The sequence below is a fragment of the Medicago sativa genome, chromosome 3 (assembly GCF_051527215.1).
Source record: "Medicago sativa cultivar Bolivia chromosome 3, Bolivia_mono, whole genome shotgun sequence".
NCBI lineage: Eukaryota > Viridiplantae > Streptophyta > Magnoliopsida > Fabales > Fabaceae > Medicago > Medicago sativa.
Window position 1 is genome coordinate 23,127,643 of NC_140751.1, and position 14,298 is coordinate 23,141,940.

Consider the following 14,298-nt stretch of genomic DNA (forward strand, 5'->3'; position numbering starts at 1 on the left):
ATTCCATGTTGACTCCTAGTTACCGGTTTGGTGTCTGTTTGTAAAACTGGTTGGAAAATAAGAGGAGGTGATGGTTGGTTTGTTATTTGAGAGTGTGATGGTGTAACTGAGGTATGGGAAAGAGGTGTGGTACAACTTTGAGGGCTGGGCCGTGTTGTAGGAGAAGGGGAGGTGGGTGGTTGATATGAAGAATTAAGATTAGGTGGAGTGTTTTGGTGGTTCGAAGTTGGTGAGGAAGGCTGGTATATTTGATGAGTCAGTGGGCTTTGATTTGGGTCGGATTGAGTTTGAGTCAAGAGGTGGTTGATGATGTAAGGTGATAAATCATCATCTAGGAATGTGTATGTTGTGGGTTTAGGAGTGTGTATCTTTGCATAAGGAAAAGTTGTTTCGTCAAATATGACATGACGACAAATGATAATTTTGTTTGAAGATAACTCAAGACACTTGTAACCTCTATGATTTGACGGGTACCCAAGAAAGACACATGGTGTAGAGCGAGGTTGAAGTTTATGTATTGTAGTGGAAGGAATGAGAGGATAACATAAACATCCAAACACACGTAAATGAGAATAAGATGGGTCTTTTTGATATAACATTTTAAGAGGTGACTCAAAATTGATAGTTTTACCAGGTAAAATGTTCAAAAGATAGGTTGCCATTTCTAGAGCATAATGCCAAAATGATGAGGGTAACGATGCATGAAGTAACAAAGTTTGAATAATATTGTTAATGGAACGTATTTTTCGTTCAGATTTTCCATTTTGAGAAGATGTATATGGGCAAGACAAACGAAAATGAATTCCATTGGTTTCACATATTTTTTGAAAATTGTTATTTACATACTCACGACCATTGTCACACTGAATGGTTTTAATTTCCTTTTGAAATTGTGTGTTTATGTAAGCACGAAGTTTTTGAAAGCAAGAGTATACTTGAGATTTTTGGGAAATGGGAAATGTCCACAAAAAATTTGAGTAATCATCCAAAAACAGAACATAATATTTGTGACCTAACGAACTTAAGATCGGAGATGTCCATACATCGCTATGTAAAATATCAAAAGGCAACAAGCTATGATTATGGGAATTCATAAATGGCAATTTAACATGTTTACCAAGAGGACAAGATTGACAAAAAGGAGAATGTATTTTCCTAGAATCATTACATTCAATCAATTTATTTTGTCTAAGAGAATTTAAAACTTGTTTTCCTGGATGACCTAAGCGATCATGCCAAAGAGATGACGACAAAGCAGCAAAGGATGATGTAGGCTCGACTTTATTTGTGGAAATGGTGCTGGTGGTAATAGGGTATAGGTCGCCACGACTCTCACATCTCATTAGAGCCGTCCCCGTCTGAAAGTCCTTCACAGAAAAACCAAACGGGTCAAATTCAATTGAAACTTTATTATCTGTAGTAAATTTACGAACAGATACTAAATTTTTAATCAAATTAGGGGCATGTAGTACATTTTTTAGGATAAGAGGGGGGTGGGTGAGGGAATGTATGCACTACCTAAACCATATATTGGACATGAATGACCATTTCCTACGATGATTTTATTAGATTTGCTCAATTTAGTATAAGACGAGAGATTACCTTGCGAGGATGTCATGTGAGAGGTAGCACCGGTGTCCATATACCACGACTGATCTGGCTGAGCAAGATTAAGGGTGTGAATAGCATTCTCAATATCAGTTGGAGTGGGTGCATTCACATTAAGGGCAGCTTGTGGTTTTGGCCCAAGAATTCCTCCTTGTGGGACAGTATTGTTAGACCGGTTCCAATTGTAAGTAGGATAAGGACATGGTGGCATGTTCCATTGAGCTGCCCATTGTTGCCATGGTGTCCATTGTTGCTGCCATGGTGCTTGTTGTCCTCGACCACCAGAGCGACCAACTCTTCCATTATTTCGGCCACCGTTGTTGTTGCGGTTGTTTTTCTTTCCACGACCGCGAGAATTGTTGCGGTTCTGCCCGTTGCTCATGGAGTAGGACGGAGGAGAGACATCAGTCAGTGGTGTGGTGGTGTTAGCCACAAGTGCCGCTGGTGTTGAAGAGGAGGAATCACGAGCAGCACGTTGAAGAATAGTTGATTCTTTGAGCTCTAATCTGGATTTGGCAGCAGCAAAGGTTGGTAAAGGGTCATGTTGCTGGATGTAGGTCACAAATCCGGCATAAGTGTCGGTGAGTCCAGAAATCATTTTCAATACCAAACGGGTATTGGAAACCGGAGAATCGACATTTGCAAGTTGATCAGAGAGAAGTTTGAGGCGGTTACAGTAAGCCTTGGTGGAAGAGAAATCCTCAAGATTGGTGTTGCTAAACTGGTTTTCAAGTTGCACAGCCCTTGAGTGTTTTTGTTGTCATTGAACATAGCAGCAATGCGATTCCAACATGCTTCGGCAGTATCGTTAATCACAAGGATAGAATTGAGGATGTCCTGTGTGACGGTTGCATACATCCATTGCAACACAACAGCATCAAGACGATTCCAAAGGTCAGAATCGTTGGCTTTGAGATCGGCTGCCGCGCGTATGGCTTTTTCATCAGATGGGGGGATGATATGATCGAGAAGGTTGTGGACACGTTGTCATACCCTAATTTTGGACCTAAAAATACTTGCTCAAATTTTCTTTCACCTTTGGTATATGTCTATTATTCTTGAACATTTGCCAATTTGTTATTACTTACACTGACGTTTCACTCTGCTTTATCTCTCAATTTAGCTTTACAAATCTTTTTCAACTGTGTATTTGTCCATGTTTTCTTGCATTCCAAGTCATCCAAAAATACTTTTCTTGCATTTCAAGTCATTTGAAATTGTCTCTGATCAATTGCATCTTTCTCTGCATTTTATTTCAATGTTATTTGTAAAATTCATGAAAAAGGGTATTTTAGTCATTTCCTGTATCCAAACTCATTTTAGTCCTTTAAAAAAATTGTTTGAGTCTTTTCAATTGGTTTGAATAAGTCTTCATTTCAACTCTATGTCAAAACCCATTTTAAAAATTGCATTTGAAGTCATTTTGAGTCAGTTTAGCCCCTAGGGGCATTTTGGTCATTTCATATGTCAAGACTCTGTTTAATTTCTAAAAATTGTCTCTGAGTCTTTTCAATTGGCTTGCATAAACTTTTGCTTAAATTCCTGGTTAAAAATCATTTTAAAATTGCATCTGAGTCATTTTAAGTCGTTTTAGTCCCCAGGGGCATTTTGGTCATTTCACATAAAATCTCTGATTCATTTTAATCTGCTTTGTTGATTTTAATCGTCTCGCTTTACGTTAATTTTCAATTTACTTTTTCAATTCAATTTTAGTTTTAATTTTCATTTTGGTCCTTGTACTTTTGTTATTTGCATTTTAATCCTTTTTTAAGTTTGTTAGAGTCAAAGTCAAGGTTTGTTAAAATTCAAGTACACATGGCATTGTTTCATTGGTCCAAGCATTTCCACATCACCTATAAATAGATGAGTCATGGTCAAGGTCAATTAACTAATCATTTTTTTTCTTTCCACCAATTATTTTCAATCATTTTTTTACAAAAAAATACACAAAATCACAAAAAATCCATTTCTTTTTTCCCTTTCTTCTCTAAACCGTAACCACCACTTTCCACCACCACAAACCTCCATAACTAACTCTCACCACCACAAAAACCACCCTAACTAACTACTTCAATCTCCATAACCACCATAACAACCTCCATAACTTCCCAAAATTCATCACAAACCTCAACCAATTCATACACCAATCCTCACACCAATCACCACCGCGAGCAGTGCACAATCCGTTCACGAATCCGTCGAACAATATCACTGAAACGGAAGCAAAGGGAGAGGAAAACAGTGATGATCGGAACAGCAATAACATCAATAATAATGACAAGGAGATCGCAGCAACCTTTCAAGCATACCTGAGCTGAAACAAATTCGAAGAAGAAGCAAGAAAGAGCGGAACTGAACCTGTTCGTAACAAGAAGCTTGGACTCGCAATCAGGGAAGGAGCGGAACTGGACTTGTTTGTAACAAGAAGCTTGGAATCGCATAGATTGGAGTTGAAGTTGAAACTGGACGGCGAAGAGGTAACTCACGAATTCAACCTTGTTTCTTCTTTCTCTAGGGAATTTTCGAATTGTATACCATAGATCTACACATTTGTGCTTCGTTTCGGTGAATTTTGATGTCGGATTCGAATAGAGGAGGAAGAGTGGAGCCTTTTGATGTAAAGATCTTTTGAAAAAAGTAAAAAAATTATTCCGGTACGGCGGAGCTCCGGCCAACCACCGTACCAGAAGAACTCCGGCCACCTTCTCTTATCTTCTTCTCCGGTCATCATGTTTTGCTACTTGAGAGAAGGAAAAATGCTTATGTAAGCTATCTCACGTTTTTCAACTACCTAAACAATTTTATACAAAAGCTTGGACCCATAACCCATGTAATCCAAACCATAACCCATGTAATCCAAACCATAACCCATGGATCCTGGGCTGATCCAGCAAGGAGCCCATTTCCTTTGTTTCTTGCTTGTTCTCTTGTTACTTTTCGTTATCCCCTTGCATGTTCACTGCACCCCCTGTTTGCCTCAAAAACTCTTTAAAAATTCCACAAAAATTCTAGTAGTTTTTTATGCTTTTTTTGATAATTTTTGACGTATCTTACATGCCAAATCTTGATCACAACATGTGAAAAATATTTTGATTCTTGATTAATGCTTTGTGTCAATTTTTGTTCAAATCTTGATAAAACTTCTAAAACTTTTTTTGTGAAGTTGTTGTGATCAATTGTTGGCATTGGATACTTGTTTTTACATGTGGAAAATTGCCTCAAAAATATATGTGTTCGAGCTTCGTTAGTTTGTGCGCCTTTTTTGGTATGATTTTGTGGAAATTGTGATGCGATTTTGTTCTTGAATTTTGGTACATAAACGTGGCTCTGAGTATGTCATTCTTGGATTGATTTTACTTCTTCTTTTAGTATGTGCTTGCTGTTCTTGTTATGGACCGTTCATCTTGTGAATAAGTGGGTTTCTTGTGTTAAACAAAGTGCAAATAGGCTTGAAAATACTATGATTATATCGCATGCTAATTTCCCTTAATTTCTCACATCATGATGGATTTAAAACCTTTGGGATATTACCATTGATGTGGGGGGATTATAGGCCTTGGTTTTGCCTTAGAATTTTAGTAATCTTTCAAGTACTATTTCATCATGATTTTTGATTAAGTTCTTGGTTATGGCTTTGTTAAATTCTAGTTGCTTTACTATGTCTTTTCACTTGCTTCCATTTCATCTTTTCTTATGCTTTGTGCTACTAACCCATTTTGTTTCATGTCTCATTTCCATAGCATTTCACGTCATATTTTTATCTCTTATTTCTTGCACTTTAATTTCTTGCACTTTAATTTTTACCAAGGCTTAGCATGTAAAAACTTAGGGTGGTGTATTTTACTTCATGCAATTTTTAATTTCTTGCAAGACCATAGAATGTATCTAGGTCAATGATGTAAAGGACTATGGACTCTAATGATGTACACCGACACGAGCACCGACACATGCACACACATCACATAGATATTTTTAGATGTATGCTTAGGATTGCATGTTTAGATGTATGTTTAGGATTTACACTTAGAAAAATCAATTTTCCAAAAAAACTTGAACAACATCACTTGAAAACCTTTTCCAAAAAATATAGGAGTCAAAACTCCTTTGCATTTTCTCTTTATTTTCTTAATCAAATTTCAATGAAAATTAATCATACTTGACTTTTTTCCAAAATCACTAATCAAACCCCACTTTTTCTTAAATCTCAATGCTCATGAAGCCTCTCAATCTCCATTCTTCAAAATTCCATTTTTTCAAACTTAAAATCGACCAACAAAAACAAAAACATTTTTGGAAGAGAACTACGGTGGATTGATCCCTTAAACGGGTACGTAGGCAAGGAATCAAAATTCCTTCAATTCAATTAAAATAAAAATTCAAACACACTCTTCTCCCTCCAATTCTTCATTTAGAAAACCTTTAGGTTTAATATCACTTTCAAAATAGCATTTAAAAATAAAGCGCGCGCGTAGAAAGTAAAGACGGTTCCTATAGGATACTATAGTCGTTATGGGTGCCTAACACCTTCCCGTAGCGAAAACAACTCCCGGACCTCGATTCTCAAGGGTTTTGCTTACTTTTTCCCTTCCCAAGAAAAAATAAGATATCACCGGTTAAAAGGGTTCAAACGTAATCAATGTTTGACACCCGAAAACCAAGATAAAACACACGTGCTTGCACCAAAAAAAGTGCAGACCAAGAGAGACAAAGGTTGGAATCATTGTCCAATGTCACCGGAATGATGGTTTTGACATTGTTAACGGTGAAAGCGGAATGGATGGTGGTTTTCACCTCCGTAGTAGATTGGCTGGTTGCTGATGAAGTGTCATCAACATTATTTTTGGGGGAATTAGGTTCAGCCATTGTAGAAGTGAGGAAAGGGGGGGCTGCGGTTTTGATGATTTTAGGGTTACTGGATCAAAAAGAAAGCTGATACGATATAAGATTATAATATAAGATTATAATTCCCTGATTGTATTGATATCATTTGTGAAAATATATACAACTGTTTACAAACCTATTTAGGAAATTAAAACAATTCTCATGAATTGTAATTCATGGCTAATGAATGGCTAATCAATACTAATGAAAGGCTCATGAATTGTGATTCATGGCTAATGAATGACTAATCAATACTAATGAAAGACTAATCAATATTTACAAGTGAAACAATGAATATAGACATATTCTAATAGTAAACTTAGAAGATTGGTTATTTTTCTCTATTATGCAGGATAACAGATGATGAAGGTGCTGATTTGGAAATGATTCTTTGGTGCTCGTGGCATCGGCAAAATGATTAAGTATGGGACGAAGATATGAAACCAATTAATGTCGCAATTCAGATGGCGCGCGACACTCTTTTCCAATGGAAGGCAACAAGAAATGCGAATTATGTGTAGGCCCAACAACAACAAATTAATATTGTGCAGTGGCAGCCACCAGAGACGAATTATGTTAAGTGCAATGTTGATGCATCACTGTTTGCGGAGCAACAAAGCTTTGGAATTGGAATGTGTATCTGGAATCATCGTGGTCGATTCATCAAAGCGTCAACAACATGGCATAACGGAAATCCACCACCGTAGGAAGCAGAGGCAATCGGTTTACATGATGCTATTCTTTGGCTTCGACAATTGGGAATATCAAATGTGCACTTTGAGCTTGATTGTAACTAGTGGAATGTATAGTAGTCAGTCACAATGAAACTGAAAGTAAAATACAATCATAGACATATATCTCTATGGAAGAGTCCTACTTATAGCTGGTACTTTTTTTAGATAGAATATGATCAACACTTTTAATACAATACAAATATAAAAGTAAATCATGAAGTTATAACTAAATCTTTGTACAAAACTAATTAATACTCTTTTTGAATCAACATCGTTTTTCATGATAAAATATATAACGTAATCTCTAATATAATTATCGTATATTACAATACCATATTTCTATATTGTACTATTCCCGGTTCTATGATAACCAAAATCATTTACAAGCTGATTATGTTGTATAGTTTCATTCCCTATTACTCGCACGACTCTATGCAGTAGCGGAGCCATATATTTTGAATAGTGAGGGCACAATTACACGAAATTTGTTGGGAGGGAGAGTTGGTGTGATTGATTTTACGGTTTCATTAAACACGGAGGAAAAGTTTTCATTTTTCTCATTGAGAAAGAGAGAAAGAGATGATTGTAGGTGAGTTTAGAAACAAAATCTCACAAAAACAATGTGTGAGGTGAATATTGTCTCCACCTATAAACATTTATTCATGTCATCTCTCAATCGATGTGAGACATTTTAATAGATAGTGAGGCTGGGTGTGATAAAAATTGGTTATTTTAATTTAAAAATTAAATATATGAGAGAGTGTAACATGTTTTGTTTGCGTGGTGGAAAAATCAAAATAAAGTAAATAAATTGTGTGCAAAATCCATACAGATATATTCCAATTCATATATTTAAGTTGTGTGCAAAATTTAATATGGGTATATTACAAGTATAGTGGGGATGTTAAGGAAATGTTTGTGCAGCAGGAGCCCACACAACCTGTGTGTGGCTCCGCCACTAACTCTATGAGGGGTAGCACTTTGGTGCCATTAATGGCACGGTGCCATTAATGACACGATGCCATTAAATCTGGGTCATTAATGGCACCAAGATAGATGTGTTGTGTGGCCCAAATGCAATAACAATGTGTTTGTATGGCCCAGATTTAATGACACGGTGCCATTAATGGCACCAAAGTGCTACCCTCTATGAGTAACTATTTTCATCAAGTCCTCCTAGGAATATAAAAATGACATTATACCACAGAATAATTGATAGACTCCCTAACCGGATCACTTCTAAACCTAACTGACAAGCCATCTTGAACCGATCTGCATTGATACCTGATAACCACATAAATGTTGGTCATTACCTTTGATTTCCCATCATTATTTAATGATTGCATGGCCTAAATATCTTATTATGTGTCTATTTAGGATTTTTTTTTTGGTAATATCTATTTAGGAATTTATGAATGTATATAACTTTTATTTTTATTTAGTCATTTAGAAAAATCTATGCTCGTTAGTGTTGGTTGAATGAATAGGTTGCACGTTTTTTTTTTTTTTTTTGCAAAGTAGACCAAAGTAGCTTAGTCGGAGCGAAAGATGAAGCTTCGTAGGATTGGAAGTACAAGTGTCAATGTACAAACGTAGGTCCGGCAAGGATGTTCATTTAGAACTAAAGTCTATAATGATTGCCAGTACAATGAAATGATAAGAACCATGTTTGTTTCCAATGGATAAGTACAATGACAACTTGCAGGAGAAATTACAAAAAGGAATAGCTAGGAAGAACAAGAGTTGTACTATAAAAGCACAATCCATTTGTATTACTAGTGTCTAAAATTCTAATTAAATTTTAGAGGACGTTTTCAGCTGCTAACCTATCTACTTTAGATCTAAAATCCATATTATACCCTTCATCCATCCAACTACAAAGGAAGAGAGCCCATTAATTTAGAAAGAGAGCCCATTAATTTATCTGACTTCAGCCCAACAATCCTTCACCTTTTTTTTCAACTCAACATAACTTCCTTTCCTTACCCCGCCCAATGCTTTCATTTTTACACCCCCAACATTTCATTAACCAAAATAAAAAATTGAGAAGTAAAACCTAAAATGCTGAAGAAAAAAAAATAGAATCTCTACTCCGTCCCAGAGTCCAGCGTTGCGCCTCTATCTTTGAGTCTAGCGCTACCACTCCCAGCCGTACGCCACCGTTAGTCTTTGGATTCAATTAGTCTCATCAAAATGACTTCACACACTTCAGTATGAATGAATTTTTCAAGATTTTGATTTTGAATGAATGATTTATGTATGATTATGAATGAAATAAACAAATGAATGAAAAATGAATTGATTTTGAATCATGATGTTTGTAAATAGTGATTAACTATATATCTCAACTATAAAGATAACAAAAGTATAAAAACAAAAGTTAATATCAATACTTGGACTTTCCAAAAATTTAAATCAAATGATCATATCATTAAGATGCCAATGTATAAAAAAGAAACATAGAAAGAAGAGAGAGGTAGACAACCTGAATGTTTCGGGGATTTGGTTTAAAAGATAAGGTTTCCTTAAGTAAGAAGGTAGAGTTCTCTGAAGGTGAGAAAAACACAAGAAGGATGGTTGAACTGTGTTAACTTTTTCTTCTTTTTAAACTAAATACAGAGTTCAGAGTCTAATAACTTTCAAATTCTGGAGCAATGTTTAGAGTCTAATTCAGCGGATAAATTAAAGATAGAGAGAGAGAGAGAGAGAGGAGAAAGACACAAAGCAATTATTCTGGTTCCTTCCAAAATCCGGAAGTAGTCCAGTCCCCCTTGCATATCCAAGGAGATTTCATTATAATCCAATCTGATTACAAATGCTCAAGCATACAAGCAAGAGACTTCAAATACTCAAGCACACAAGCAAGAGATTTCCTATGCTCAAGCAAAAAAGCAAGAGACTTCTAAACAAACAAATTACAAAGAAATATGTTTGGTTGAACACTTGATATACAATCAGCGGTGTTCATAATATAAAACAAAATCAGACTCTTAAGACTCTAGAATTTCTAAGATATGAAATTTGTTAAGAAATTCTAATTGTTTCATGCACAACAATTTCAATAGATCGTTTTGGCACAGTTTTTATGTTGTAGAGGTGCCAGCGCATCAAAGAGTCGTTGTAAAAGCTTGATCAATCACCAATGATTTGTTGCTTGATTTGGTTAATGTCCTAAGAAGGAATAATTTGAAAACCATTTCTTGTAAGGAGAATTAACCAGCAGAGACACAACTGTAGCAGTATTATGCGCAGTAAATGTTGGAGTAGTGGAGTTGTGGTTGTACAATTGTACTATTGTCATTCCACTGTCCTTTTACCGTGGATAAGCATTCAATGACTTCCAATGCCTCTTAAATAACCGTTTCTCCAGTCTTATATTCCTTCTACACACTTGTATCTCCAAATAACCAATTAACTAACTTCAGGTTCTTCATTCCAGACTCTGATGGTCTTCAGACTCTGGTGGCTTCAAACTCTGACAGTCAGCTTCTGATTGTCTTCAGACTCTGATGGCTTCAGACTCAGACTTGCAACCAAGTTTCTCTAGTAGATCCATTTGCTCTCAATTGCTCATCCTGGACCAATACCTTGTTTTTAGACTTGTATATTTTGTCTATGGTCAGGCACACTTGCACAAATATTAGCATATTCAATTGGACTTTTAATACCTTGTTATCATCAAAACTCAAAGAGGCAATGTTAAATACATTTTGTTCTAACATTCTCAAGAAAAAAATATCTGCCCATTCTAGGTTTTGTTCCTTAGATAAAATAAAGGCCTGACAAAATCCCTCCATCCCTCCTTCTATCTTCCATTGAAAGTTCAAACAAAGTTTTAGCTCACCGCTTAATATTTTCCATCAAGGAAGTATTTATTCCATTATTACTCATGTTAGTCAAAAACAAAGTTGAGAAAAGCCTCTGTAGCAATGTATATGATCATGGTAAAATGGTCTTGTGATGATATGATCATTAAAAGTGTTGTTACATATATCATTATAAGAGTACGAATATGGAATTAGGATGGCGAACGGTAATTAAACTCTTCAAATTTTTTTAGAGGTGGTAAATTAACTAAGTTATCAAATCAAAAAGCGAAATTTATATAAATTTTATTCAGATATTCATGCAAGTGATGCTATTTTTTTGAAGAAGCTAAACTAAACCCCTTAAATTGGCCTATTTTTTTTTTTAAGAGGTTAAACTAACCCCCTCAAATTGGCATCGGTTATCAAATCAAAAAGTGAAATTTATATAAATTTTATTCAGATGGTTAAACTAACCCCCTCAAATTGGCATCGGTTATCAAATCAAAAAGTGAAATTTATATAAATTTTATTCAGATTTTATATAAAAATAGCATCACTTGCATATATCTGAATGATATATGCAAGTGATGCTATTTTTATATAAATTTTATTCAGATATATGCTATTCAGATATATGCAAGTGATGCTATTTTTTTTGAAGAAGCTAAACTAAACCCCTCAAATTGGCATCAGAGAGAATCGAACCTGAGACCTTGAGGAGGAGCACACTCCCAGGTCCCAAGCCAATACCACTAGGCCAACCCAGGTGATTAATTTATATAAATTTTATTCAGATATATGCAAGTGATGCTATTTTTTTTGAAGAAGCTAAACTAAACCCCTCAAATTGGCATCAGAGAGAATCGAACCTGAGACCTTGAGGAGGAGCACACTCCCAGGTCCCAAGCCAATACCACTAGGCCAACCCAGGTGATTAATTTATATAAATTTTAGGGTTAATTATGTTTTTGGTCCCTACAAAATTGCGACCTTGTAAGTTTAGTCCTTACTTAATTTTAATGGCATTTTTAGTCCCTACAAAAAATTTCTGCACTCAATATTAGTCCTTACTCAATCCAAATTTGTTTAATATATGCTTAAACTCTTACGTTTTTCAACAATTTTTTACAGGCATGTTAAGAACGTTATTAAAAGGTCCTCCGAAAAAAATATCGCAAAAATTTGATTTCTACGTCCGTATTTTTGTTACTTATATCCTAAACTTTTGTCGTTTTAAAAAATTCATATTTAATTTATTTCATGTTAAAAAATTATAGATTTTAGTAAATGAACATTCCATAGTGTTCTAAACTTGTATAAAAAGAATCGTTAAAAAATTTAATAGTTTAAGGATAATTAAACAAAATTTATTTTAGCTGGGACTAAAATTATAAGTAATTTTTTTTTTGTAGGGATTAAAAAAGCTATTAAAATTAAGTAAGGACTAAACTTAGAAGGTCGCAATTTTATAGGGACCAAAAATATATTTAACCCTAAATTTTATTCAGATATATGCAAGTGATGCTATTTTTTTTTGAAGAAGCTAAACTAAACCCCTCAAATTGGCATCAGAAAGAATCAAACCTGAGACCTTGAGGAGGAGCACACTCCCAGGTCCCAAGCCAATACCACTAAGCCAACCCAGGTGATTTATTGGCATCAGAGAGAATCGAACCTGAGACCTTGAGGAGGAGCACACTCTCAGGTCCCAAGCCAATACCACTAGGCCAACCCAAGTGATTTATGCAAGTGATGCTATTGATTGTTAATTTATTCTGAATTGACATTGACTCAACAATTTGAAGTCTACAAACAATTATAATTCTCAGGAACTTTTGTTAATGTTTTAATTTATTTTACAATGTTTCCAAAAAATAATTATCTGATGAAAAACGAAAAGAAGAAAACAAAATGAAGGACTAATAAAATAACAACAAAGAGCTCTTAATAAATTTGTTTTGAAAATGGTTGATACCCAAAGAAATTTGGATCATGAAAACGAAACTATGGAAATTGATAATAATGCAAGTGTTTCTAATAATGTGGATAATACATCTAACATTAAAAATCATGGTGATGATGTACCAAATGAATCTAATATATAAATTTCTCATTTTGATATTTATGATATAAGAAATTGAGAGAATCACAAATCAAAGGATATTGTAGTTGAAAAGGGGCATGCTAGAAAAGTGAATCTTAATATTCATGCTGACAAATATAGTATGCATTTCTCATATGCAAATTATTTAAAAAAATTAAGCAGTGGTGGGATTAGTGATCGAAAATGATTTGTTTATTGCAAATATATTGAATATATTGACAAAGTATATTGTTTTAGTTGTAAATTGTTTCAATTTTTTTACTTCTAGTAACTTATGCTAGCAAGCAAGTCAGGTCCGAAGTGAGGGCCAAAGTGATTGGAAGCATATTAATCAAAGACTCAAACAACATGAAAATAGTCATCAACATATGATTAATATGAATACTTGGAATGAATTGAGAATAAGATGGAATAAAATCAAACAATTGATAAACACTTGTAAGAAATTATGAAAGAGAAAGAGCGTTGGATCTTGCCAAAAGAGTTGCGTTTGAAATGAATGCTGAGTCTATCTTTCCAACAAAGCATCGTGCGATTAGAAAAAATATTTTGGAGAGAACAGTGAGGAACATGAAAATTAGTCACCAGAAGAATCATTTAGAGTTTACTATTTTCTTATTGTTGTTGATATGACAAACTTATTTGAAAAATAGATTTGAGGAATTTGAGACATTTGAAAGTATCTTTGGATTTTTATATGATTTACAAAAGTTAAAGTATTTGGATGATAATGAGTTCAATGAATGTTGTATTAAAGTTCACTCAACTTTTTCTCATGGAAGATCTTTTCTCTAAATTAAAAGTGTTACGATTCACTTTGCCAACTGAAACAAATGTCTACCATAAATATTGTTAAATTTATCAAACTTGTAGATTGTTATCCGAATGTAGCAATTTCTTGTAGATTTCTAATGACGGTGTTGATTAAAACCTACTTTATCTTAAATTTCACAGGAGAGATTGAACAGTTTGACACCTTTGTCAATTTAGAAGGATGTTGTTTTATCTTGGTTTTCGGGTGTCAAACATTGATTACGTTTGAACCTTTTAACCGGTGATATCTTATTTTTTCTTGGGAAGGGAAAAAGTAAGCAAAACCCTTGAGAATCGAGGTCCGGGAGTTGTTTTCGCTACGGGAAGGTGTTAGGCACCCATAACGACT

At 34.7% G+C, this 14,298-nt stretch overlaps 2 protein-coding genes across 2 annotated transcripts; both read right to left on the bottom strand.

The window, feature by feature from the left end:
• Window positions 1–1,247: 1,247 nt before the first annotated feature.
• Window positions 1,248–2,043, bottom strand: LOC146936461 (uncharacterized). Its single transcript, XM_085757698.1, has 2 exons — window positions 1,603–2,043; window positions 1,248–1,367 (listed from the first exon to the last, which is right to left on the bottom strand). Exons 1-2 carry the CDS (start codon window positions 1,988–1,990, stop codon window positions 1,333–1,335), a joined length of 423 nt encoding a protein of 140 aa, XP_085613824.1. The 5' UTR covers window positions 1,991–2,043; the 3' UTR covers window positions 1,248–1,332.
• Window positions 2,039–6,471, bottom strand: LOC146936462 (uncharacterized; the record flags this gene model as incomplete). Its single annotated transcript, XM_085757362.1, has 3 exons — window positions 6,270–6,471; window positions 2,443–2,591; window positions 2,039–2,365 (listed from the first exon to the last, which is right to left on the bottom strand). Coding segments are annotated over exons 1-3 (678 nt in total), but the record flags the coding sequence as incomplete, so codon positions are not given.
• Between the last annotated feature and the right edge of the window lie 7,827 nt (window positions 6,472–14,298).

Bases quoted from the DNA above. Each gene is read 5' to 3' on its own strand.
- LOC146936461 (XM_085757698.1), bottom strand. From the start codon at position 1,990: ATGAGCAACGGGCAGAACCGCAACAATTCTCGCGGTCGTGGAAAGAAA. The intron at 1,368-1,602 runs GTAATCTCTCGT...TTTTCTGTGAAG, and splicing joins TCACATGACATCCTCGCAAG to GACTTTCAGACGGGGACGGC.